We start from the raw sequence: 25471 nt of genomic DNA on the forward strand, positions 1-25471 counted from the left end.
ATGAAAAGTCATTAAAACATAGTAACTTTTACGCAATAAGGAATAGTTAGTTTTCTTGCAAATAGTAGGAAACATAGAGTTACCAAGAGTATCCAGTGCTAGAGGGAGGAGATGATAGCCCAGTAAAAACAGAAGTACAGCTGATGATGTGTCTGTGTTTGGAAATGAGGTTAATAATGCTTGGATGAGAATGCGTGACAGATATGACATTACTTGAACTAAGTAGTTCAAGCCCAGAAGGTTAAATTAAGTAAATTATAAATTAGGGTAGATACTTCAATGAGCATAATCCTAGCAAACAGTAAATTTTCAGGTTTGTTCCTGATCTGGAAGATATTGTTAACTTTGAAGAGCTGGTGAAAGAAGAAAGTCTCTCAGAAGAAACACAAAAAGCAGCAAGGTACACTAACATCATTTGAGATCTGGGGCAGGGGTGGGATGAGAAAATTGACATTATATGTTACTAAATGCAGCTATTAGTTGTTTGTGTGTGTATGTGTTAAAAGTTCTGCTGCCTTTATGCAAAAATATTTGTTTTAAGCAAAACAAATAGAAGCAGTTGTTTTGAAAATGTGAAGTAGCATTGATAGTAATAGACCTAGAACCTGATTTCGTGAAGAAATCGTTGTTCAAAAGCTAACAAGCTTTCCTCACTGTGTGCCCGAGCTCTACTGTTAAGATTTTCAGGGTCTTAGGTAAAAAAGATGCAAGTGTTCTATTCACAGGCCTTTTTTTGAGACAATGAAATCAAAAACCACTATTCAAATGGGCTGTAGAGGGAGGGTACTCTCCCAAATCCTTGACACTGGCAAAGGGCAAAGAGAGGGTTGTTTTCCAAGAGGTGGGTAAGCAAAGGGGTTTTCAGCAGAACTAGGTAACTCATTGCTCATCCCTTGCAGGCAGCTGGACTCTGTGCTGAGTGACCTGACCCGGAACTTTGCAGAGGGAACAGAGTACTTCAAAATGCTGGTGGATGTGTTTGCCCCTGAGTTCCGCAGCACGAAGAACATGCACTTGCGGAACTTCTACATCATTGTTCCCCCCCTGGTGAGTGTCTGCATTGCAACAGGGCTTGCTTCAAAAAGGTCTTGTCAGATCAGGGCTGTGTTTAAATGTTTTGTATTAGACTGTAGTAGCATGTATGACAATGCTTTGTGACATTTGTGAGTTTCTTTGTGATTCCAAGTCAGCCTTTCATTCTTTCAGACCCTCAATTTTGTGGAGCATTCAATCAGTTGCAAGGAGAAGTTGAATAAGAAGAACAAAAGTGGAGCAGCTTTCACTGATGATGGGTTTGCCATGGGTAAGTTTCAGCATTCTCACTAACCTTTGGGTAAGCCAACATAATGGACATTTGCAAGAAAAGTTTTGTTTATACTTTGTTCCCATAATTAAAAATTCCATAATTTATTTGGATTTCTCTTTGCATCAGCACAAGGGATTTGAGGGTTATGGTTGTGGTCAGAATTTCCTAACCATGGAATAGGTGTGTATGGGAGCAGACAGTTTTAACACGTTGGTGTTTCCAAATTTCTTTCCAAGCTTGTGGTTCTCATCCAGATGAGAAGGAATGCAAGTATTTGGAGAAGTGATGTTTTAAAAAAATTTAAGCTTGTTCTTTATTGTGATTTTTCCTGATAGATTAATTGTAAGTTTATAGCAATTTAAATTATATTTGCATGGAAATATTAACTTAGGTTCATCCACTGAAGACATTCACAAAATGTTTTGCTAATTGCATGTTGATTTCAATACATGGTTTGTTAATGACTAGGTGTGGCTTACATTCTGAAGCTTTTGGATCAGTACCAGGAGTTTGATTCTCTGCACTGGTTCCAGTCTGTTAGAGAGAAGTATGTGAAGGAAATAAGAGCCGTAGCTAAGCAACAGAACATACAGTCCACTAATCAAGATGAAAAACTACTACAGACTATGAACCTTACCCACAAGCGACTGGAAGTTTGTTTACAGGTACAGCACGAGCCTGGTTACGTGTTCTGGTAACAATTTCTGTTCTGTATTGAGTTCAACACTTACTCATTACAAATCATGTAACTGTTCTAATGGAACACATTGAGAGCAAAATCCTGAACACTGACTACAGCAACAGTGCAGAAAGAGCATAAAGACTTGGTGTATGACCTGGAGGGAATACCATTAGTTTTTGTGATATTTGAAGACCTGTTTCATTGGAATTCTTTGTCCCATGGAATTTGAAGGCTAATGCAACTAAACCATAAATGCTTAAATAGGAGAAAATATATTTTGGTTAAACTTCTTATAACAAGGATTGCACATAATGCTGTGAACCCTCAGAGCTGCCTGTGTGTTAATTCTGAGCTGCATGATGAATGATGCATTACCTATCAAATAGAGGAAAGGTGTATTTGAATTTTTGAGCACAGCAGCTCAGGTTTCATCTATGGTGTGGTGCTTTCTCTCTCTTGATTGGAGAAGCCTATGGGACAAATCTGTCAATGGCTATTTTTACAACCCATGATTACATGCTGTAATGTCTTGTTGGACTAGATAAGGCCCTGTATGCCGTCATGGTTCCCAGGAGTGTGCACTGTTTGGTCCTCTGTTAAAAAAACACATTGCTGAGCCTTGTTCATACAGGCTTGTGGTTGTTTAAACTATTGGCTGCATGAGTTTCCATGGGCAAGTTGCTCTGTTCTCACTGCTGTTACAAACCTCATTTTCAGCCTCAGTAGATCATTGACAGATTTATTGCAGTGATGCTGCTTTGCTTAGGTTGCCCTTTAATGTAATTTGATGTTTGCTTTGTAAAATGTGTGTGAATAAGGAATGAAAGGAGGAAGATTTTCAAGAGCATTTAAGTGATTTAGATACTGAAATCTTAGGAGCCTAAGATACTAATGAAAAATCCCATTGATATTTGTCTTCATATTTGTGATACACTGATGCTCCTCTTTATCTTTTCCCTTAGGAATTTGAACTCCTCTATTTCTCGCTAAGTAGTGCAAGAATTTTTTTCAGAGCAGATAAAACTGCAGCAGAAGAAAGCCAGGAAAAGAAAGAAAAAGAAGGTGAGTGAATCCTATAAGTAGATCATTTTGGCTAATGAGATTGTGTGCCTTAATAGTGTATTTTTTTAATATCTGCTTTCTTGCTCATAGGTTAATGAGAGAGGTTTATGTGGTCATGGGTGATTTAGACTCAGCAAGAACAGCTCAAGAAGTCCTTCTTTGGAATATGTGAATTCCAAGCTGGGCTTCTGGAGTGTGGGAAAAAAATATACCACCACAGAAGACCCAGCTGACAAAAAATGGGCTGTAAAGCCTGGTACAGGGAGAATTGCATACTTGCAGTAATATTAAATTCAGTAACTTCAGCATCCTTACCTCTTCAGTTACCAATGTTGACAATGACAGCCTTAGGTGGTGGTTTTCACCTTTTGTACTGGCTGACTTTCAACTTACATAGCAGATGATGCAGTTACTATAGATATTTAGATGTTTGATATGCTTGTTCTCCCATTGAATTCTATATTCAAAGGATAAGATCTTAATTTGTGGTGTGGTCTCTTGACTAGGTAACACTGGTATTTTGCATTTCTATTCCTGGTTGTATATTCTCCCTCATGAATTCTGATTCTCTTGGGAAAATTCTTTCCAAAGAAATGAGAATGCTCCTAAGGATTAAGATACAGAAATGCAGTTTGGTCACAAGTTACTTAGAAACTCAAGGAACAGTAGTATCTTAAAAACTGAATTGGTAAATAATTCTCCACTGTACTTCTGACAAAGGCGCGAGTGACCTGTGAGGTTATAGTCACTGGAGAAAAAGATTAGTTTTCTTCTGCACTAGAAAAACAGTTTGTAAAGAAAAATTCTTTTAGCATTAATTTATATTTGATCATATTCAGTGAAGTTGCTCAGATAAATATTCAGTGCATGAAAAAAAAAAATCAACAAATTCAAAGAACTCCAAGAATTGTGGGAAGAATAGACATGCTGCTCTGGAGTTTGTAGGAGACCATTCTGGAGAACATCAGCTAATTATATTTGAGGTTAAATATTCTCTGTTATGATACTGGTTCAGTTCCCCAGGCAATGTATTTTGCAGGGAGAAAAACTGGAAATGCATACCAGGGAGAGTTTTCAACATGGTAATAATATCTATGCCCTCTACCATGATCTTTGGACTTGGACTCTGAAATGTGTGAGCATTGTATATGTAATTTTTAGACAAGTACTGCTGATTGAAGAACCTTTCACCCCAGATAGGAATTTCTTCAAAGGTCTTGTGCTGCGAGATCAGGTTGCATATGCTGACTGTGAAATACTGCATAAGGTGTTCCTGTGGATATCAGCATCATATATATATATGTATATATATATATGTGTGTGTATATATATATATATATATATATATAATATATATATGTGTGTGTATGTGTATATGTGTGTATATATATATATGTATACGCTAGAATCTGAGGGGTTTTGTTTCAAATACAGTGTTAAACATCATCCATGCTTTTTTATTTTGTCTTTGTAGAAGAATCTGGTAAAGCAAGCAATGGAGATCTTTCCAACTCTACACCTGCAGAGCCTGTTGTGAAATGATGTGGCTGGTATGGGTGAAGATTACTTACTCAAATAACTCATGTCCTTGTCTTCATCAGTAACACTCTGTAGGGGCTAAAGCTCTAGATTTGACTTACTTGCTCTGTTAAATCCAAGAGAAGCATACTAGCATCCACTGAGGCTAGGTCTGTGTTTGTCTGTATTTTCTGTAGAAACTCCTATTTTTCAGGAGTTTGCATTATTTACAGCACTTTCTTTAGATTGAAAATAATTTAATAAAATGTTGACCTTGGAGGTATTTTAAAGTACAGATGTGCAGATAAAAAAAAAATCCTTATTAATTTCTAGATGCATTCTCGCATCTCTATCATAGCATTTTAAAAAAACCCAAACTCATAGGCTGTTGGTCCAAGGTTTGAACTGGCATCTCTTCAACCCAAAAAAAACCCTGAATCCAGATATTGGCTGTATCTATTGTCCAAAAAATAATTGAGACATGTCATTGTGCAATCCTGTTGCATTTAATGCAGTCACAGATTACACTGTGGGTGTAACTGTATGTTGTGAATATATGTTAAATCTGTTACACAAAATGGAAATGCTTATTACTGTTTTATTCCAAACTCCCTTGTTATTACTGTAGACAGCATTTGTACTGTGGGAACTTAGGATCCCATCAAACATTTATTTCCCCCTGGTTTTGCCCCCTTATCAAAGAATGGGGAAACAAGAAAAGTGAATGTTAACAAATTCTCATTTCACACCGAAGGTTTGATTTGCATCCACAGAAGTAAGGAAATCCAGAGCCAAGACAGAACCACAATCAGCTCTTTCTTTCATGACCAGGCACTGTGATGAGTGTCTGTAACTATTAAGTGATCTCACAGTTCATGAACATGTTGCACCTAATTGCAAGTTTCAGCCTCAATTCTGTATTTCCTAGCCTCTGTAGGTCTGTTGTACTGTGTGTTGGTTATATAGTCTTACATGCCTGATTATTAACAATAATTGCACTGCAGGCTCAGAAGCTGCTGAACACTGTGAGAACTCTTATTTAACATCTGTCCATCCCTGCAAGTAGAGGTTCTAGATTGTGCAAGAATTACTCAGATTCCTAACTTAACTAACTAGCTAGAGTTAAAAGAAAACACCACCTTTATTAAAATATACGGGTGTGTTTTAATCTCCCAGAACATTAACACCCTTCTAGTTCTTACCAACCAGAATACACTACTCCAGTCAGTCCCTTGCTGGGGGGTTTTCTGGCACTCTTAAACTGTATTTTTAGACAAAACTTTCTTTAATGTTTGTTTTAATGGTTCATATTGTTCCACCCACTCTTGGGTCATTGGTTTAAACAATTCCTGACGTACTTTGATTCGCCCTTTCCTGCCTGTCACTTCAACATTCAGACAGCAAGGATTAATGTTTTCTCGCAACTGGAAAGACCAGACTGATACGAACATTCCATTTATTGGTTCTGAGAACATGACACAAGCTTCGTGGACTGTTAAAATCAGTTGGGCTCATTAAAGTTTTTATTTTTAGTTCATTATAACTGCCCTAAAAAAATGCTGCATTACTTGATTTATATTTTTGCTTTTTTACTTTGATACAGTTTTTTTTTTTTTTAATTTGTGTACACTTTTTTGACCAAACTGTGCCCACACTGAATGCTCAGTAGCATTGCTGAGATCACCATTCTTGCTGCTGCTTCCCATCCTCCTGCAGTTGCTGTGCACATCCTTCCACAATCCCATCTCTGCTGAAGTCACCCAAGTTCGTGGAGTGGAATGGCTAAGTGCTGCATTTCCTTCTTCCACAGCAACGGCAGAATCACCCACACATGATGTTCCTTTCCCCAGGATGGCCTTGCTAGGGAGCTGTGTGCAGTCAATACACAGCTCACACTCTAGTCTGCACTTGTATTTTCCCTTCTCCATTTTTTCTTTTGGAGACATTATCTTGCTAAGGTAAGACTTTGCAGTTGAACATAACGTGAACTGAGCATTGCCTTTGTGTACAATAGTTAACAAATTCATGTGGTTCTGGTGATGGAAATTCTAGAGGAAAGACATAGCCTATTTTTATAGATGCCTGTTTAATCTGGGAGAACTGAATGTATACTCTATGTGGGAAAAATATATACATACGCAAACATGTACAGTGATAATAGAGCTATTCTTGCTAATACAGGACTGTAGTTTGTATTTCCTTCTTTCTCTTTGTCATGTAGCACCATAGATATGCAGAAAGATTTTTCTCATCTGAAATCCAAGGTGGGTCCTGGGTTTGGATGTCACGTGACTGAGTTGCATTAAGTCTTTTTTCTCCCCACAAGGATATGGAAGGGGGGCAAAATTCATGCTGTGGTGCTACAACTCTTTCTGTTGCTTTTGACCTCCTGTCACAATTACAGGAACCAAATGGACCCTAATTGTTGTCTGGAGAGGAGAATGGAGCTAAAACAAAAAAATCCCCTAAACTAAACCACACATGCTCACTCAGAAATTCCTAGGGGTGACAGAAGTGATGATGAATTTTCTGCAGGGATACAAAACATGTCTAGGGTTTTTTTTTCCTTCAGGGCAGGGTTGGAACTGGCTAAAGGCCAGGCTCTCACCCCCAGCAGGCAGCTGTCAGCACTGCCCTCAGGTCTTCAGCCTTGTGCCAAGGCTGCTGGAAGTGCAGCAGCTGCTCTCTGAGGGGTTGTGGACACCCAGCTCTCTGTCAGCCCTGCCACCAAGGGTTTGCATGGCCCCAGCAGCTGCAAACGCCTGGTGCTGAAGGGCACACTCTGCAGGTCCTAATGCAGCCTTGAACCAGAAAAACATTTGAGTTGCATCAGACATCCATCAACAGCTGTTTTCAGCTTCTCAGGTACAAAGGACCAAATGTAATACTTAATGTTTCCTAACTCATTGTACAAAAGGGTATTTTGTTACTCCAGTCTCTTTGGTTTGGGAGTAGAGAACGTTATGTATATAAAACTGTGTTAATAAATGCAATTTTGAGAACCTCATTCCCAGTGTTTTCAATAACACCAGTTCAGTAGGTGTTAATTTTTTTAATAAGATAGCTTCAGCTTTTATTTATGATTAAGTTTTTTTCCACGGTACTTTTAAACATTCAATAACCGGTTAGACTTATTCTACATCAAACACTTCCAATCTGGGATCTTTCAGATACTGTTGCACAGATTCTGCTTATGGAAAATCTAATTTCTTGGTGACTGAGTTAAATTAAGTTTGAGGAATTTCAGGCGTATTTTCTAGGTACCTTATCTTGATTAATATAAACTATACTACAGCTTACACCCCCTCCCCCACTAACAGCTCTTTATTTTGTCTATTTTGTTTGTTCTTGCAAAGTGATGTTGCTGATGTTTTCAGGATGGAAAAATGTAAACTTATTAGCCAAATCTCTCTAGCGTCTAATCTCAGGAATGTACTGTGAGACTTTTCAGTACCTTGTAGACTTGTAATCTAACATTTTATTGCTCAGTTTCTTAAAATCAAAGGTTGCTGTCAGACTCAGCTGTTGCATGTTACGTAAGAATTCTTACTTCTTCATATAAGTAAGAAGTGACAAGAAACCTAACCACAGGAAAACTGCACACAGCTGCCTGCTTCTGAGGTTTGCATGTCAGTGGTACTTAGAATAATAAATCAAGGAAGTACAATTTGTCTAGTAATTACAGAATGTGAGAGTACAGTCCCCTGGAAGGTAAGAGTAGGCACTTAAATTTGTTTTGTAAGCTTTTTCTAGATGCAATATAAAAATAGATTATATTAATAGGAAAAATTTAGTGTTTAACAAATAGTTTTGTAAATAGGCTAACACAAAAGGTAAATCTTGTTACACATAAACTAGACTAAAAATAACTTCATCTGAAATAAAGTAGGTAGTGCATTTTTAACCTTCAATCAGATGCACATGATCATGCAAACTATGAACATTGACTGTGGTAGGAAATCTGAGGCCTGATATTTGTCAGAGGAGCTGGCAGCTCACACAAATTTCAGTGGAATGAGAGGCTGCTGGCCCTGTAAATGTAAGAAATGCCATTAACCCTTAGTTGCTGACATCTGTGCTCTCCTGCCCACCAGCAGCACTAGCCTCCTGCTCAGGACTGTCAGCTCCCCAGACACAGTTCCACCCTACGCATTCACAAATGCTAAATGCGAGTCCTGCTGTGCTTCCACTGTAAATCCAGAGGGACTCCACTGCAGACACACCACTGCTCTCCAGCAGGAAAGGGCAGCTGGCCTCAGGTGTGTGCAGGTGACTGAAAACCAGAGATTCTTGCAAAAAGACTCCCTGCTTTTCTGCTCCCACAAAGGCTGCAGGAAGTGACAGGAGCTGCTTATGCTTCTGATTCCTCCCCTCCTTCATGCATGGTTCCATCCTCTTCTGACAAGTCATGCAGAAGCATGAACTTCCCATCATTTGTTAATGGCACAGACTTCATTAGCTGAGCTAATGCTTCTGGATCCTGAAGAAAAAGAAGAGAGGTCAGCAAGCTGCAGCAGCCTTTGAGGAACACACATTTCCCAGTACTTCTTGCTAAGCTTTTGCAACTTTGTCTATTTTTAACAAGCTTTAGAATAAAGATTTGAAACACAAGTGATACCTTTTTGGGTACGTAAAGACTCAAGTACAGCTTGAGCATTTAAGAAGAAAAAAAAGTAATTAATTTTGAGCCTTTATTTTGCTTTAGTTACTGAAAAGCAAGGAAAAAAGTAACTGTCTCAAGAATTTATTATACATGTGCTTAGTGGTTGTGACTAAAAGCTCATTCCCCAACTGGTTCTGAAACCTTAGCAGCAAAAATATACAGCAAATAATAACATCACACCTATATAGATAAAATATATCTACAAGGGACAGGATAATTCTGCCATTCATTTTAACTGGAGAAACACTGATTTTCATGCCTAGGTGAGGAAAGAATGTAAGTTTCTAAAAGTGAAACAGCAGTGTGTGTGATTTACACATCATCCCAAAAAGTGTGTTTGGTTTTTTGAAAACTTTGCTCACACCTTTCTTTCAGATGTGAACATTTGGATTTGTGTCATTTTGAACTTGGATTGGGGTGGCACATTTTCTCTGAAATCACATTACTGAGAAATCAAACAGTTTATTTTTGCTGTGTTAAATAATGCCTGCAAAACTGTCCTTAGGAGAAGTAGCAGTTCATTTTTCTTATGCACACCAGAGGTACCTGGACAGTGCAGGTGAAAACCAGAACAAGATGTATCATACACATGTGGGGAATGAAACAAACTTACCCTCTGTGCCTCAATAATTTCTTTTCCCAAGCTAATGGCATAGCATATCTACAAAGAAGAAATACATGTAAAGTTCCATTCAGTTCTGTTTTGGCTTTTTGTTCCTTGATTAAAAATACACCACACAACTGTCAGTGCAGACTTAAGTCTTAAAACCAGGCCTAAAAGCAGAGGTGGAATACCAATTTGCTATGCTAACTACTGGTGAAGAAAACTATCTTGGGTTCAGCTTCAAAGCTCACGGGGGCTGGTAAATCTTTGTCAGTTTTAGTCACCACACTTTATTTCCACACTGTGCATGTAAGTGTTTGTAGGGACAAAAGTTCTCCATCCCACTCCTTATTTCTGTTGCAGCAGGCAGCAAACAGTCAATGGTGTAAGTACATACACCATTGTCTGTGAAAGCTTCACAGCTGTACATGTCTCAGCATAGCTGACATTCCTTTTGTTAGTGCTGCTGATGGACAGCATTTTCCCATCTCTCTTAATGCTGGGATTAGCAATCCCATCCTTTCCTCCTTATACATGCTTCTTCATTATCTGTCCATTTGGTCCCTTTTAGACATAAGCCAGTAAAGGCTTACACGTTAACGCATGTTTTCTTGACCAGAAACTGAGCTGCTCGTTTCTACAGCACTGTTTCCCAGATGTGTAAGTCAAGAAGCCACAGACCTATTTCTAAATAAAGAATTTTATTAAATGTTACACAAACCTTTTCCCCTTCTGTGTTGCTCTCAAAAACATATGCACTCATGGATTCTTCTCCCAGAGTATCACTGAAGTGGATCACAAAGCCAATCAGTCTCCTGTTCTCCTGATGGGCAGCAAACTGTGTCACAGTGGTGAGTTCAAACTGGAAAAGTCAAATAAATTATTTATTTGTTTTATTCAGCTCAAGTTAGCAGGTTAGCTCAGGTTCATGTAACTGAGTAGTCACTGCTGTGATAGAAAAAGTTACTTACGCTTGCTCGTGTAACTTGGGTTTGAGGGTCTATTAACCTGCAATTACATGTAGGGAAAAAAAGAAAACTATTTTAGAGCGATTCCTGGTAATTTCAAGGGCCTTTATAATACAAAAGCAGTAACTCCAGCAGTTTTACAGATGAGGAAACATGCATAGAATCAGGTGCTTTAGCTTTGATTGGCAAGATTCGAAACTAGGCTTTGACTCTCAGCTGCATGACAGGTACAGCAAAAATATACAGCAAATAATAACATCACATCTATATAGATAGATGTGATGTTGTTATTATAGATAGCACCTTTCTTAGTCACTTGGAAAGGATCCTGAGTGCCTGAACTAACACAAATGCAGAGGGACATAAACTTACCTCACTGAAAGGGAATGTCTGACATCAGCATATTCTACAGTGACACTACTGTCAAAGGACATTATTAGTAAAGATTTTTGCATTAAAACAATCATAGTTTTGCATCTCTTTTTTGTATCTTTGCAGGGTCTTACAGCCCCCCACTATAAGACTGTCCCTTAGATTTTGATAGGACATTCTTACAACTTGGTCTGGAGGATCATTTCTAGGTACCAAAGAATAAGAAAAGAGGCATTTCTTTCTAGGTAAAGTGACTCTTGGGATCTTGCTTCCTCAAAGGTTGTGTGTCTTAGAAAAACAAAACCAACAATACATAATAAATTACAAATTGTATGAAGAGAACAGAACATTGACAAGTTAAAGCTTTTACAATACCTCAGGTTCTTGCTGGTGACCATGAGGTGGGATTCAGTCATGCGGAAGATGTTGTGAATGGCCCGAGCAGCCAGCACTTGTCTCATGGCTTCATAAATCACCTCGCACGTCTCATCGGACTGAACAGCCATGGACCCTAAAAACCGAACCACGAACATCTGCTGCAGCAGGGAATCTGCAAGAGAAAAGCCACGACTTCCTTCACTATGCTATTTCAATTTCCCAGTAGCTCAAAGTATCGATGGAATTATTTTATTCACTTTAGAAATTCAACAGTAAGCCTGTGGTTGGTGGCCATCATGAGCAGTGGCTTTCTGCCATGAGTCACACAGTGCCCTGACCCAGTTTCAAACTGTGTGAACAGGCAGCAGTGTGGAGATGGGGAAGGAAGTTTTTAAAAGTGTGACTGGTCCTTTATGATTCATTTGACCATATGCTAGTAAAATTCCCTTGCCTATTTTGCTATTGGGTGCACATAAACTATGATGAATTTATGATTGGGCATAAGCCTTGGCTTCCATTAAGCCTCATACATTCTTCCGTTTCTTCTATGTCCTTCTGACCTTCCATGCAGTTGGGCACAGTAAGGTTTATACCAAATCCTTCCTTGCTCCTTGACTGTCACTAGAAGATTTAATGACAGCTAAGCAGCCATTATGCAGCAAAGCCATCACACTTGATCAGGCTCCCTTTATGGCCGATGGTGAGCAAGGGAAAGCAGGGTGAATGTTCAGAACAGTAGGTACTGCTTTGGTTCTGAGAGCACTTTTCTGACAGGGCCATGGGTTCCAGGCACAGAGGAGAACAGCCAGGGCCAAGCCCTACACAAGCTAGTACAGGAAGGTCACTTTACTATGGATCTGTTACTTCTGCTCCATGATGTCAGGTGCTTTTCTTAAGAGACACTGGGTAGCTAAAATAATGACTTGACTTTATCTGGATGAAGAAGCACTGACCTTCCTCCTCATCTTTGCTGCTGTCTTCAGATTCCCCAAATGGGTTTGCATGCCTGTGAAATAAGAAAACTTGAATTACAGATTCTGGTCATCACTACTAACAGATGCTGCAATACTTCATCTCGCCTGAAATCATACTGTTACAGTGATGGATCACTGTCTCTGGCCATACCTGCCACCTCTGTTCTGGTCCAGAAATTCCATAGCAGGCAGTACGATATCAAATTGAATTGGTGTTCCAGGAGCAATGAGTTGTGTGGAATCTTGAATGCCAGCTGATCCACTGGGAATTACTTCATAATTTTCCATATTCTTTACAGTCTGGCTGAAGTGCAAATGTAAAAAAAAAAAAAATTATGTTTCTATCCATCAGTGACATCCTACCTTTGCTCTGGAAGAAAGATAAGAATATTCAAAAGTCCAAAGAGGGACTGAACCGCTCTGCAGATATCTAAGGTATTTTCCTATTTACTTATTACTGAGGACTCCAATAAAATCCTTTTTTTAATCTAGCATTATTTAGGACAAAAATAAACATTGGTATATTAAACCTGAATACAGATCAACTCTGAGCGTGGGCTGACTTTCAGTAATAGGTGACCATGTGTCTCCCTGCCCTGTCCATATTCACAGCTGTATTACCAGCAGAGACCTCGACTTGTGTCTACACTTCTCAGTGACAATCCCAACATCTTAAGATCCCTCAGCCCCAGGATCAATACAACTGCACATGGTCCCTGCTCCACACAAGGGAGAACATTACCTGGGGTGCTGAACTTCATGTTTTTTTCCCAAGCTGGTAATGGGAGTCACTGCTTGCAGGGCTGTCTGATTTAATTTTATTGCAGCTGCCTATGAAAACAGGACAGAACAGTTTTTTTAGACATGCAGCTTACCTTACCATGTTGAGTAATGGGAGAACAAGTTGAAGGAATGGATTGAAAGATCAAAAGAAGCTCCCACCTCTGGATTGTCAGTGAGATAGATCTGTCTGGAGATATTGTTGATGGCACATATCCACTGGAAGGGAAAATGAAATTGAAGTCTTCAAGCTCACTTATATGCAAGAATAATAACATTAAGAAAATATTTTTACCTCCTCATATTCTTTCTTGCTTTCTGCTTGAAGGGTTATACCCCTAAAATACAAACACAGTGTATAAGTGCTAACAGTGGACACCAGGACTGTCTGACTGCAGTGCTTACAGTAATATACCAAGCTTTATATCTATTAACTGCCAAAGGAACAAGAATCATGAAAAAGCTGCAGCTAAAAGACACCACATGTTCCATTCAGGCATTTGTGGGGGAGGATTGGAAGGAATAAGCTTTTAATTTGGAAACATCCTTCTGGAAACCCAGAAAAGCTTACTACTACACCAAGCAAGTTTTACAGGAAAGAGCATCTGAAGGGGTAGGTGTGACTAGCTGTCCTCAAACAAAACCTTTCTCATACACTTTGCCTGTAGGAGTAGTGATCTGAAAGCAGTATCTTCTGTCTTCACAGTCCACAGCCATAACAGAGCAGTTATCCAGGTCCTGAATCAATCCTCCAGCTACTGCTCCCCTTGGCTGACACATCAAGTTGCCACCTTGAGTGAAGAAATAGAGTCTTTCCCAAGTTGTAGTCACCAGACCTGTTTTACTGATGAGAAGATACAGTGATAAAGACTCATTACTGTTTGTGAGTAACAGGTATGAAACGGCAAACACATCCTGATACTAATCAGAACTTCATGTTCACCCGGGCATTTTTTAAATGGTCTCTTTTAAGAAGAAAAAACAGCACCTGTTTCTAGCAGAAACTAATCTGTAATGAAAGCTGAAAAATTAAGTTAATTCCAAAAATCCAAGTTAAAATTCTTATCTTCTAGCTAAGGAATAAGAGAGTATTGAGTAACTGACATGAAATACTATGAGCAGTTTCAGCACAAAATCATAATATAAAAAAAGTATCTGCTGCAGTACTATCTCAGAGTCCATCTCTTGCTTAGCTGTAGAGTCCTATTATAGTGTAATCCAGCTTTTGGACTACTAAGAGAAATTATCAGATGTATACTCACAAAGAAAAAAAATTACTAGATAAACAAAATAATAAACTGATATTTAATCAATCACAGAAATAGGGTTATTACATGCCACCGGTATACCTAACTTCTGTGGAAGTTTATGGAAAATTTTATATGTAAAATCTGCAGAGGTAATTCTACATATGATACACATTCAAAGTTACAAACTTGCACTGTCCATAAAGCTTTTATTTATGTAAAAAAGGTCATTCATGAAAACACATGTTAACTACAAAATATAGCTGCTTTTGTAAACACCACGTCTCCTTTAAGATCTGGAAACAATGTGAACCCAGTCTCATTAGCTTCTAATTTTTAGCCACTTGAATGCAGGAAATTTTTCCTGTAGGTACATTCAATCAGAAGCAATGTTTCTGTTTTCAGAAAAACAGTCTCAAATGTCTCTAATTAGGTTAAAGCTTCAAAAATACATTTCCAAAGATGACAGGTGTACTCAGAGGATGAAAAGTAGAGCTACCAAACTGATTTAGGACCCTCAAACATCAATACCTGACAAGTCCTTATGACCCTCCCCCAAAAAATGTAGCCACTAAACAAATCAACAGATAACAACAATCTTCTTACGTTCTAAGATTAAGGTAGCCAGCCTTCTGGATGAGATTTCTATTGATAGCAGGTGAAATTACATCAGAATCTGGGGTGTAAACAGATTCATTAACTGCAATTAAGTCCTGCTGGGATATTCTCATTTTTTCAGCTTCGGCATCCAGCTCTCCTTGTATGCTGGGAAAAAACCAACAACAACACAAAAAGAAACGCAAACCATCATTAGCCATTTATACCAGGATAAAGGTAACATCTGTAAGCCAAAATGAACAAAAATACCATCTGAGATTACCTTGGAGGGTAGTGCAAAGATGAAATTTATTTTTCAAATAGACTTTATAGGAAATACTGTTCTGTGATACTGAAATGAGCATGTGAGAACTGTTGAGACATGTTGAGAAAAAAGAGTAAAGTTTATTTTTTGAGAGACAGCTTCTAAAAGTAATGCTTCTATGAATTTACACTGCTGAACACATACAGACATTGCCCTACTATAACAGCATAGTTCAAAGCAGGCTGTACTAGAGGATCTCTTGGCTTTCTTAGAACTGTCTAATGCCTCCAAGGCTGTAACACACAGGAATTCCTGCCTTGACACCACCTATTAACTGGTAATGGATTTTCATTAATTCAGAACAATACAGTAAAAAGACCTAGAGCTCAAGTCTCCCTTTAGCTTTAATTCTTTGTTTATAATACTGCGTTCTGCTTTGGTGTGATGCAGAAAACATCAGATCTGAATTAAGTTAGACCATATTTTGCAAACTAATGCCTTTTCACTCCATCACTGAATGTCAGAATAAGAATTATTTAAATTCCATTTTTAAATACAATGGAACTATGCTGTCAGTTTTTACCTCAGTGTTACTTCAATCAATCTTTTGATCTGTCATTTTTGTTGCACCACAAAATGCTTTTGACAAAATGTCCCTGACACCTTCATGGTTTCTGAGGCTATATTCCTCTTTCTAAGATGTGCTTCTCCCATCTCCAAGGCAGGAAGAAAAGTGCTGACAATTCTGAAGTTATATGCATTTGTGGCAATTAGGCCAAGTGGTCACTGAGAATGTCTTAGCATAGATTTCTCCTGTGTTTTTACACCATTAACAATATTCACTGTATAAATGAAAATGCTTTTAAATACCACTGAAATTCTGTAGCTGTACAATGGGTCACATCAGCTTGTTGTTCCAAAAGAACAAATATGACAAGTGAAAAGCTTTTAGCTTGACTAGCAAGCAGATCTGACTCACTGAGGCCTTGTGATCCCCAGCACTAAGGAAGGAGAGCAGTGGGCAGCACAGTTTTCTGTGGCTGTGCAAACTGAAGTCATGAAACTCCATCCTCTGTCAGTAATTCTGTGCAGCACAGTGCTATTCAGAATTTTACAAGCTTCTCTTTTGGTTTTTCCACAGACATCACACTCTTTTACTAGTTAAATTTGAGCTGTACTTTCAAGCTTTACTGTGTGACAGACTCTAAACACAAAAACCAGACTCAGGAAAATAACTGAGCAGCCTATTTTTGTTTCCATTTACTACTGTACATTGTCCAGAACTCAAACTCATCTGACTGTGGAAAACAAGGGCTTATTCTACGGTGAGTATCCAAGAGCAAGATCCTCCCTGTGCCCATAAGACAGAAGTAAGATGCCCTACACTTTTTAAACAAAACTCACAATTTCAATGGCATTTAAAATCTGTCCTCCAGTCAGTACAAATGTTGTGTAGAGGGATTTATTTCACAAGTGAGTGTGCCAAGATTATATAATTATGTAAGTACAAAAAGTAAAGAATCATTTAGTGAAATAATCCACTGTACAGAGCATTTGTTTGTAGCATGGTTCTCAAATTAACAAATATGCATTATTTAAAGTGCCACCAGAGTGAGAATAAATAATGATCTGGCTACGGCTCGGTATGAAAGGAATGAAGGATTAAGTCAAGGACTCAGTTGGGACTATATTATCTTTATGGTCCATTCCAACCCCTTAACATTTTATCATTCCATGAAGAATATTCTCGCTATTACAATTACAGTTCAAGTGTAAAGTTTGCATTTACAGGGACTTAATTATAATTAAACGCTTCACTACAAGTAGAAGATGTGGAGGGAGGTGTAAGAAAAACGATCACAAAATCAGGAGTACAAAAGCAGTTTACTGAAATTTACAACTTAGTCAAAGTAGGTTGAACTCACTGGACTAATACAGCCTACACTGGATGCAATGAATATGTTCCCTACGGTGAGGAGTTTTGTTTGCCTTGTGTAGCTACACCATCAAACACTTTAGGTCCTAAATTTGAGAGGTTAATGAGTTATTGTTGCTGTATTATTACAGAATACCCAGTAAATATAAATACCTATAATTCAGAGAGCACCTTAAGTTATTTTATTAATACTGTTAACCCATTTCTAGCCCAAATTCCATGCTTTTCTGTTCATGACAAGACACAGGGATGTAAGGAAGCATGTGAACACTTTACAGTATATAGTTTCTGACTATACTGTAAAAATACTCTCTTCAGTGTACAGACAGCATTTTCTTTTCCATGTACAAACATTTCCTTTCTACCTGTTACTTCAACAAAATATGCCCAATGATGCCACGTAAGCATAGAAGGAATCTCATTAGAAAGAAAAAGAGGCACTCTCTCGTATGTGCCGAAGGTTAGAGCGCTACAGCTCGGACTCCAAGGAATGACAAAAGCAAACAAAAGCACTAGGTTACCTCTGAACCATGTCTGAAACAGATGACAAAAAGCTGTCCATCCTTTTGGAAAACATCTCTGCTCCTTTCTTAAAGAAGTTGATCTGAAAAATACCAAGAAAAAGGGTACTGAAGGTTCTCTTGGCTTTGGCAGACAAGGAGCAGATTGTGGGAGTGTTAACAGTGCTCCCATTATGACTGAACTTCTGGCGGGTGATCAAACACATGGGCAAAACAGCTGCATTGCCTTTCTTGCTACCTCCCACTTTTGCAACTCTACAACCTTTCACACACAGATAAGCTGCTGACTGCTGACAAGTACGTTTCCAAAGAACTTGCTAAATGACTCAAATAAGGGAACAGGTAGCTTCTCCCACACTAGCACTGGGCAGGGCTAGGAACTGTTAGGAACTGCTGTGTGCAATGCCACCCTATCGAAGGGAAATCATCCATTAGATTTTGCAGTCCAACCTGAACTACCAACTTCACGATGAAAGTCTTCAAAGCGCTGTAATAAAGTCAGTCAGGAAAGTGTAGCTGTGCTTGCAGAAGCCTCCAGAGCAATTGGTTGTATCCACTACAGTTTTACCATTGGTTTTCTTCTACTGAAGGAGCTAAAAAAATAAGCTACTAGGGCCAAAGTGCACATGATGTGACAGAAGATTAATTCTCTTAGCTGGTTTTGATCAGCAGGCACACAATAAAGCAAAGCACTTGGTGTAGACTTGACCTTGTACTATCAGTCATCATTAGAGCCTACTGGCAACTGCAGGAAACATGGATACAGATAGCATGCGTGTGCAATTAATCAGGATAAACACATAAAAATCAGTGATCTACTCTGGGAAGAGATGTAAAAGCAAATGTTATAGACCACAGCCTCCCTTTACAAAGGAGAGGAAGAATGGCCTCCTAAAGAATGATTTACCTATTCTATTTCTGAAGCCTGCTTCAAGAGGAAAGAGCTCTAAAATCCACTGATGATAAATGCTGGATGGCCAGTTTTCAGTCAAAATGAACCCTCTATTAGCCACTGCTTCTTCCAAAATTTCCATTTGACCTACTCATTTGTTGGAAATGTGAAACTGGACACACATGTTTGAATAATTAATTAAGAAAATACATATTTGTACTGAAAGGCAGTTCACAAAATTTAAGCATCAACTGGCTGCTGGTTATTCAGTCATTCCCATGACAACCTGAGACTTCCCCATATAAAGCACTGAGATAAAGCAGTTTTGCCAGATGAAGTATGGGGAAAGTTCTGTTTGGTTTCCAGTAAAGGAAATCAATGCAGTTCTTTCACTTAGGATAGCTACAGCAGAGAAGCAGTGTGATCTCCTGTGGTGGGGAATGTGACTGAATCCTCATTCGCTATCTATTTTAAATGAGGCACATGGGCTGCAAAAGACAGGATGATGTAGATGATGATGATCCACACTACAATCTCAAACAGAGCACCACATCCATTTTTCCTCTTTTCATAGCCCAGTTCTCATTTTCCAAACACTTTCTTTCATCAAAATCAAAGACCCTTAAAATGGGTGATAGTGAGAATCAAGTGCTGTGATAATACTGGTTTGTTGATCCCCCTGATATTCTGGAGGGTCAGACTGTCAGAGTTGAGAAATGCTCTATCAAATTGCTGTTAGAATAAAAACTAGAAAAAGGATTTGCCAGCCTTATGCTCAATCCTCTCTACTATTCTGTCCTTCCAGCTCTCGAGAGCATGCTCTGTTCCTCACCATGCACACTCCTCATTAGTATGCTGAACATTATGTGCCAGGAAGGGAACTGCTACATAGGAGAGTTTGTGCAGACTGGGTAAACAGTGGAAGTAAATGATACTGCATTTAGCTCAGCTGTGAAAAGACTAACCCTAGGCTGATTTTGCATAGAAGTGTATTGGATTTTCTTTTCATTAGTGTCTTTCCTGAATATCTAAACATTCAACTATCTGCCACACACAAAATCTGCTGATAGAATCTAGGCAAGCTGAATGCAAATTGTTTCTCCACCACCCTTGTTATAATTTGTCAGGTCTCAAAATAAATCCAGAACAACAATGCTTCACCTTTCCCAGGAACATGTCTAAGTGATACAGACACTTTGCTGTCAATACCTGTCCTCGTGTATATCCTAGCATAGGTTCCATCATAGCCACCCTCTTCCTGTACTGCAGAGCATTCAGGGCACAGTAATATTGCAAGGATGAAAGGTGCTGCTTTCTTCTTGCATTTGCCACTTCTTTTGCAACTTCTGCCTTAAGCTGAACAAAAAATTATAAAGAGGTTGACAAAGTGTTACTGTGTATATGGATGCATTTACTGATCATCTTCAAGTTATTTTTAAATCACTGTCTTTACAGAACTTCTCCAGGTTAAAATGAAGTATGAGAAACAAAGAAAGCAAATCAAAAACTCAAAGCAAGTACTTCAAACCTTTATCTGTCATGAAACTAAAGCATTTGGGGAGCCCCAGTGACTACAAACTATGTAACTAATGCCACTAAAAATCTGGATCCGATCTCTGTGCAAGAAATTTATTTGCAGCTGAGATCACAACATAAGTCTGCAAGTGCAGAATTCAGAGGTGAGTAATTAACAGTATGCTATATCACACTGTGCTCTGTAAGGCATTTTCTTTCAAGAACCATCCTGTAGAACAGATTCACTCTCAGGACAGGGCCAGCCATACACTTTTTGACAAAGGGATGTATTTTAGAATAGCAGTCCAGGGGGCAAAGAAGGAGGAATGTAGAACAGTCCTACCAAGAGAGTTATGTGCACTGTTGAGTGGAATGACAGGCCATACAGAGTAATTAAACAGGAAGGTACATGCAAAGAAATGCAATGCTTTAGGAACAGCAGACACAAGGCTTCATGGCAGTTCACAATGAATTGTGCTCAGTGATACTGCATCACCACCTCAGCTGTACAACTCTAGGCCTATACAAAGCTATTTATAGTCACTTGGATTGCTTCTATCTGAAAAGCTCCCATGGATCTGAAAGGCTCTAGTTGAGCACAATATTTCACCACTTGCCTAACTTGGCGAAAACAGGTATGAGTGCTGAGTTGATGTTTAAAAGCTTTGTGTCTGCTTGGAAACAAAATCACAAGTATTCTTGAGCTACTGTGAATTTAAGCAATGAACTATCCGAAGTTCACAATGAACAAGGATGCAGACAGAACGGCTGATGAAAACATTCTATTTTCCCTTTCACATTTGTTACCTTTTCATTTTCTTTCCTTTTCGGTAACCTGCTATATTTTGCCATGGACACGTCATGTTCTGTAGACAAGGAATATTATTTTTTTTTAGAAATATGATATGTGTATGTGCACGGATTCAACATGTCTTCTTTGCTCTAGCAGCTGCACATGAATAGAAACAAAACAGCGACACATACCATTGCTAGCAAGGCCAAAGAGATCCTTCAGTGTGCTTACTTCTGGAAAAGAGAAATCAAATATTCAAAGTAAAACCAGCTGTGAACACTTTGTACAACTTAGACCATTTATGCCATATTTACTGTCCAAGTCACTCCAGCCCTTCCACAGCAGAGACGTATGCATTGTGCCTGTCTTGAAAACGCTAAACCAGATCAGCTGCTAGAGGAATGAATAATTAAGGGTGGAGTGAGTTTATTTTATTGAGCAAGTTGTCACTCCAAGAAAGATGCCTTATCTGCCAGTGTCATTTGTCCAAAAAAGCACCATTTCAGTATGTTTATTCTGACTAAAGGCCCACCACTATCATGCAAGATCAGCAGTTCTGAACAACCTGACAGTGCTTATGTGATACTGGAAATTTAAGACACATGGATGTATGAAGTAAAGCCTTTTTCCTGTACATGAATCTCCCTCAGTGTGGAACATTTTTGCTAAGCTGCTCTGTGAAAATAAATCTGTATACAACACACCTGACTGCTGGTGTAATGATGCTGGCATTACAAATACTGGCCATGAGATTCTCATACAGGTAGAGAGAAGACAGACTGAACAGACAATGTAACTTCACAAGTGTCAGGCACAAGCTACTCTTAGTATCCTCACCAACATATTCTGCAACTGGCAAAAACTCTCTCAAAAAGTTACAAAGAAAGCACATTTACAAGAACAGACATTATGCAACTGTGAAAATACCAAGGGGAAACTGTAGGATGTCATCATGGTCTCTGATTATTTTTAACATCCTACTCATTAATCCGTTTCACTCCACCTTTTTTTTTTCCCCAGAATGCTTCTTTATGACTCAGATGAAGAAAAGACAGAAGGTTTTTTCATTTGTAACTAACTTGTATTTAGAGGTTTCTACAATATTCAATATAGATTTAACAAGATGAAAAGTAAAAACAATAACACAGTTATTCTTTCTGGCTTCCTTGTTTAATCCCTCTATGAAATTCCAATGCAGCCAGGTCTCTAACAAAAATGCTGTTCTACAAACTGCATCAGAAAAAGTGGATAGAATTTAAAAAAAAATAGACATCCAAGGAAGTTGAAGAAACTTTTGGTTTTTGTCATGCAGCAGCTGAAGCTGTGGTTGCAGGCTTCATATGTGTTTTCATATCTTTTTTAATGAACAAGAGGGAAGAAACCATAAATATGGAAAAAGAATTACTATCTCTGAGGCCACATGAAAGAGGTGAGGAAATGTTTATCCCATCAACATCTTACCATCCAAATTCTCCTTTATATTTGACAGTATATGATAAACAACATATTGTTAACATAGACACCTAGATGTCCTCACAATTTCCAATCAGATCCTATAACGAACTTAAACCAGCCAATGTTTTGCTGTAGTCATTTTGTCTCACACCAAAATGATGTCTACAAGAAGGACCTAAGTGGGACTGCAAAAAGTGAAATAAGTAGTGGGAAGGAAGAAGAGGGGGGAAGAAAGAAAAGAAGAGAAGAAAGAAAAAAAAGAGAAGAAAAGAAATGCTGCTGCAAAAAGTCAGATTTCTGTTGCATAAGTAAGACTGCCCTTGACCTTGCATATGAGTTTTTTTCTTCTGTAATTACATAAAATGTTTGTGTTACTGCCTTGCTGTTTAAGTAATGAAATCCCATATCTGTGAAATCAGGTAACTTGCATGGAATTACCCTTGCATGGCAAAAATTTAAAGAGGACTGATTCCTTAAAAAGGACGGAATATACTATTCTCTGAAGTTAAAACAACATTTTTGCTTGTGCTTGTCAAACAGCCCCAAACTTCTGAAGTGGAATAAATACTGTTTGCAAGCCCAATTTACTGCTAAATTTCCCTTCTGGCAATTACAACATCAGTGACTTCAGTGAAATTACATTAGTATAAAAACACAGTGACCCAACAAAGAATAAAACTGTGTATTTTTAAACTTGCACCATATGGCGCATAAAACTTGAACTTGAACTGCTTTTGTCTGAGTAAAACATTATGTCTCAGTTTGTGATGAAATAAACAAGAAGGAGCATATAAGGAAAACTGAAACTTAGAATAAAATTTACCTGTGAGATCTTTTTCTCGAAATTGTATTATTGGGAGAACCATTGTATCTGCAAGCTGTTTTGCCAGTTCAGAATGAAGAATATTGAGCTGAAACAGAGAATTGTTCTGAGACACAATGTACATAAAAAACCCAAACCACAGAGAACATCAAAACACACCTGCCATTTGTGTCCAGTGGATATAATGTACTTCAATACTTGAAATACACTTCTCATGGTATCTAAGTCAGATGGGATGCTCTCCCTAAATGTTTCATTCCTGCCTGGTATTTCTCAAGGATCCAAGAACTTCTCAGTTCCCGCATGAAGGATTAGGGCAATTCACTTGACCATTAATTCTAATGCTTAACCACAACATGATTTAAACCGTAATTATCCTTTATTGACCTGTTTTAGTTAAGTCTCAATGCCATGGAGTTACAGTCCCACCACCACAACTACAGCGTCTTTCCATGAACAAGGACTAACCAGGACACAATCACAACAGGGGGCAACTGCAACGCAAGATCCCATTCAAGTATTTTCCCTTGACAGCAGTTGCCCATTGTTGTTTTTGTGTTTCTAAACTTCAGCAAACAGCTGTTTTAAAGCACCCACGTGGCACCATTTAGGATGAAGGCAGGCAAGGCTCTCATGTCAACACTGGCCTGGTAGGAATATGAGATGGGAGCAGGTAGGACAGCTATCAGTCACACTGCTGGAGCACCAGGAGGGTGCAACACCTTGCGGTGATATCCTGCCTGTTTGCTCAGTGTCCTGGATACCTCCAGGCAGCCTCATGCAGGTAAGGGTGAACTGAGGATCTCCCATGAGACAATACAATTCAATGCTGATAGAACAGACAACTAAAACAGGTACAAGGGGAAGCTAACACACAGAAAAGGAGGCCAAGGAATGGAGCATGTTCTCATGAGGGAAAATGTGACTGACAGAACTGAGCAGCAACTTTCAGCTTTCTGCCCTCAAATGTCACCGTTCTCTTGAACCTGGGAAGGATAAACTTCTTGTTTTGATCTATTTGGAGGCACATAAGCAATTGCAAGACTTGTGATAACAAATGCTACTTTCAAGCATCCTGAGAACACACATGCAAAAAGAAAAGCCTAAGAAAAAAGTAAACCTTTGGGACTCCTCTCAATACATCCTCAGAGTTATTCACGGGCTCTAAAATTTTTAACTTACTTTTTTCCCACAACCTTCTCTCCTCTCCCAAACAGCAGACCTCAGTACAGCCTTTTGCCTTCTTAATCAAAGTTGGAAGTAGACCAACAAGAACAGACTTTTCTGATGGCACAGCACTGCTCAAAGCAGAGAGAGTGATTTGACAAAACCTAAGCAAGAAGGACCTAGATACCAAGGCCATACTGAAAAGTTACATGGGCAGGTCTAACAAAAGCATTTACAAACACTTCCAGTACTTAGCAAAAACCTCCAGGGCATGGGAGTATTCAGTGCACACAGATTCACTGTCTTCACCTCACAGTACTGCAGCCTTCCCTAAACTTCTCTGGATTCTGCATGATCTCATAGCAACTAAATTGCAACTTTACCAATTCACAGCTGCCCTGCATCCACATCTAGCAAGTTTTGGTTCAAACTGCAGTGTTTAAAACTTAGAAATGTGTCATTTTAATATGGAATTATAGAAAAGATAGCCCTAGCCTAGATGGAACATCCTGTTTTATTCTCTAGGTTCCCCTCGGAAATTCAGCCTTGTTCTGAGGACAGAATATGGGAGGAAGCCACAGAAACAGCTCTAACCATTATGGAAGGGTGGTTTCAAATATCTTTACCCAAAATTAAACTCTCTAAATCTAGCCTTCAGTGGGAAGGCTCTGAATCAAAAGGAGAGACCCAAAGAAGAACCACTAATATTCTGTATTGTAAAAAGAGAATATTAGCAATTCAAATTACCTCATCCACAACTTTTGAAAAATAATGGAGGGTGGATATCACTTCTTCATCTCCTTTACCTAAGGCAAAATGCTGGAAATAGAAAAACACATTTGGTTGATAACTTTATTTAAAGACGAATATAAAATACAACGCTTGTTTTACTGCAAATCTAATGAATATTTCTACAAAATGCAACAAATACTAAAAATAAATGTAAAAACAGA

General features: G+C 38.6%; 2 protein-coding genes across 3 annotated transcripts in view; one reads left to right on the forward strand and one right to left on the reverse strand.

The window, feature by feature from the left end:
* Positions 1-7575, forward strand: part of WASHC4 (WASH complex subunit 4) — a 39459-nt gene extending 31884 nt beyond the window's left edge. The window contains exons 28-34 of one of the 2 annotated variants that reach the window (XM_063154347.1): positions 314-400; positions 900-1047; positions 1207-1303; positions 1775-1971; positions 2951-3050; positions 4525-4600; positions 6379-7575. In XM_063154347.1, the coding sequence (XP_063010417.1) occupies positions 314-400; positions 900-1047; positions 1207-1303; positions 1775-1971; positions 2951-3050; positions 4525-4592 (697 nt within the window). In that variant the 3' untranslated portion in view covers positions 4593-4600; positions 6379-7575. Of the gene's footprint in view, positions 1-313; positions 401-899; positions 1048-1206; positions 1304-1774; positions 1972-2950; positions 3051-4524 lie in introns of both variants that reach the window. The other variant, XM_063154346.1, reaches the window with a different exon arrangement.
* Positions 6008-25471, reverse strand: part of APPL2 (adaptor protein, phosphotyrosine interacting with PH domain and leucine zipper 2) — a 35028-nt gene continuing 15564 nt past the window's right edge. The window contains exons 4-21 of the mRNA XM_063154348.1: positions 25266-25337; positions 23352-23439; positions 21265-21306; positions 21088-21146; positions 19975-20121; positions 17874-17956; positions 15161-15319; positions 13963-14151; positions 13603-13645; positions 13470-13526; positions 13270-13358; positions 12679-12831; positions 12507-12559; positions 11551-11725; positions 10807-10843; positions 10557-10697; positions 9845-9892; positions 6008-9048 (exon numbers count right to left, since the gene is read on the reverse strand). Of these exons, the coding sequence (XP_063010418.1) occupies positions 8920-9048; positions 9845-9892; positions 10557-10697; positions 10807-10843; positions 11551-11725; positions 12507-12559; positions 12679-12831; positions 13270-13358; positions 13470-13526; positions 13603-13645; positions 13963-14151; positions 15161-15319; positions 17874-17956; positions 19975-20121; positions 21088-21146; positions 21265-21306; positions 23352-23439; positions 25266-25337 (1764 nt within the window). The 3' untranslated portion in view covers positions 6008-8919. The remainder of the gene's footprint in view (positions 9049-9844; positions 9893-10556; positions 10698-10806; positions 10844-11550; positions 11726-12506; positions 12560-12678; positions 12832-13269; positions 13359-13469; positions 13527-13602; positions 13646-13962; positions 14152-15160; positions 15320-17873; positions 17957-19974; positions 20122-21087; positions 21147-21264; positions 21307-23351; positions 23440-25265; positions 25338-25471) is intronic.

This window comes from Melospiza melodia, chromosome 4 (genome assembly GCF_035770615.1).
Source record: "Melospiza melodia melodia isolate bMelMel2 chromosome 4, bMelMel2.pri, whole genome shotgun sequence".
NCBI lineage: Eukaryota > Metazoa > Chordata > Aves > Passeriformes > Passerellidae > Melospiza > Melospiza melodia.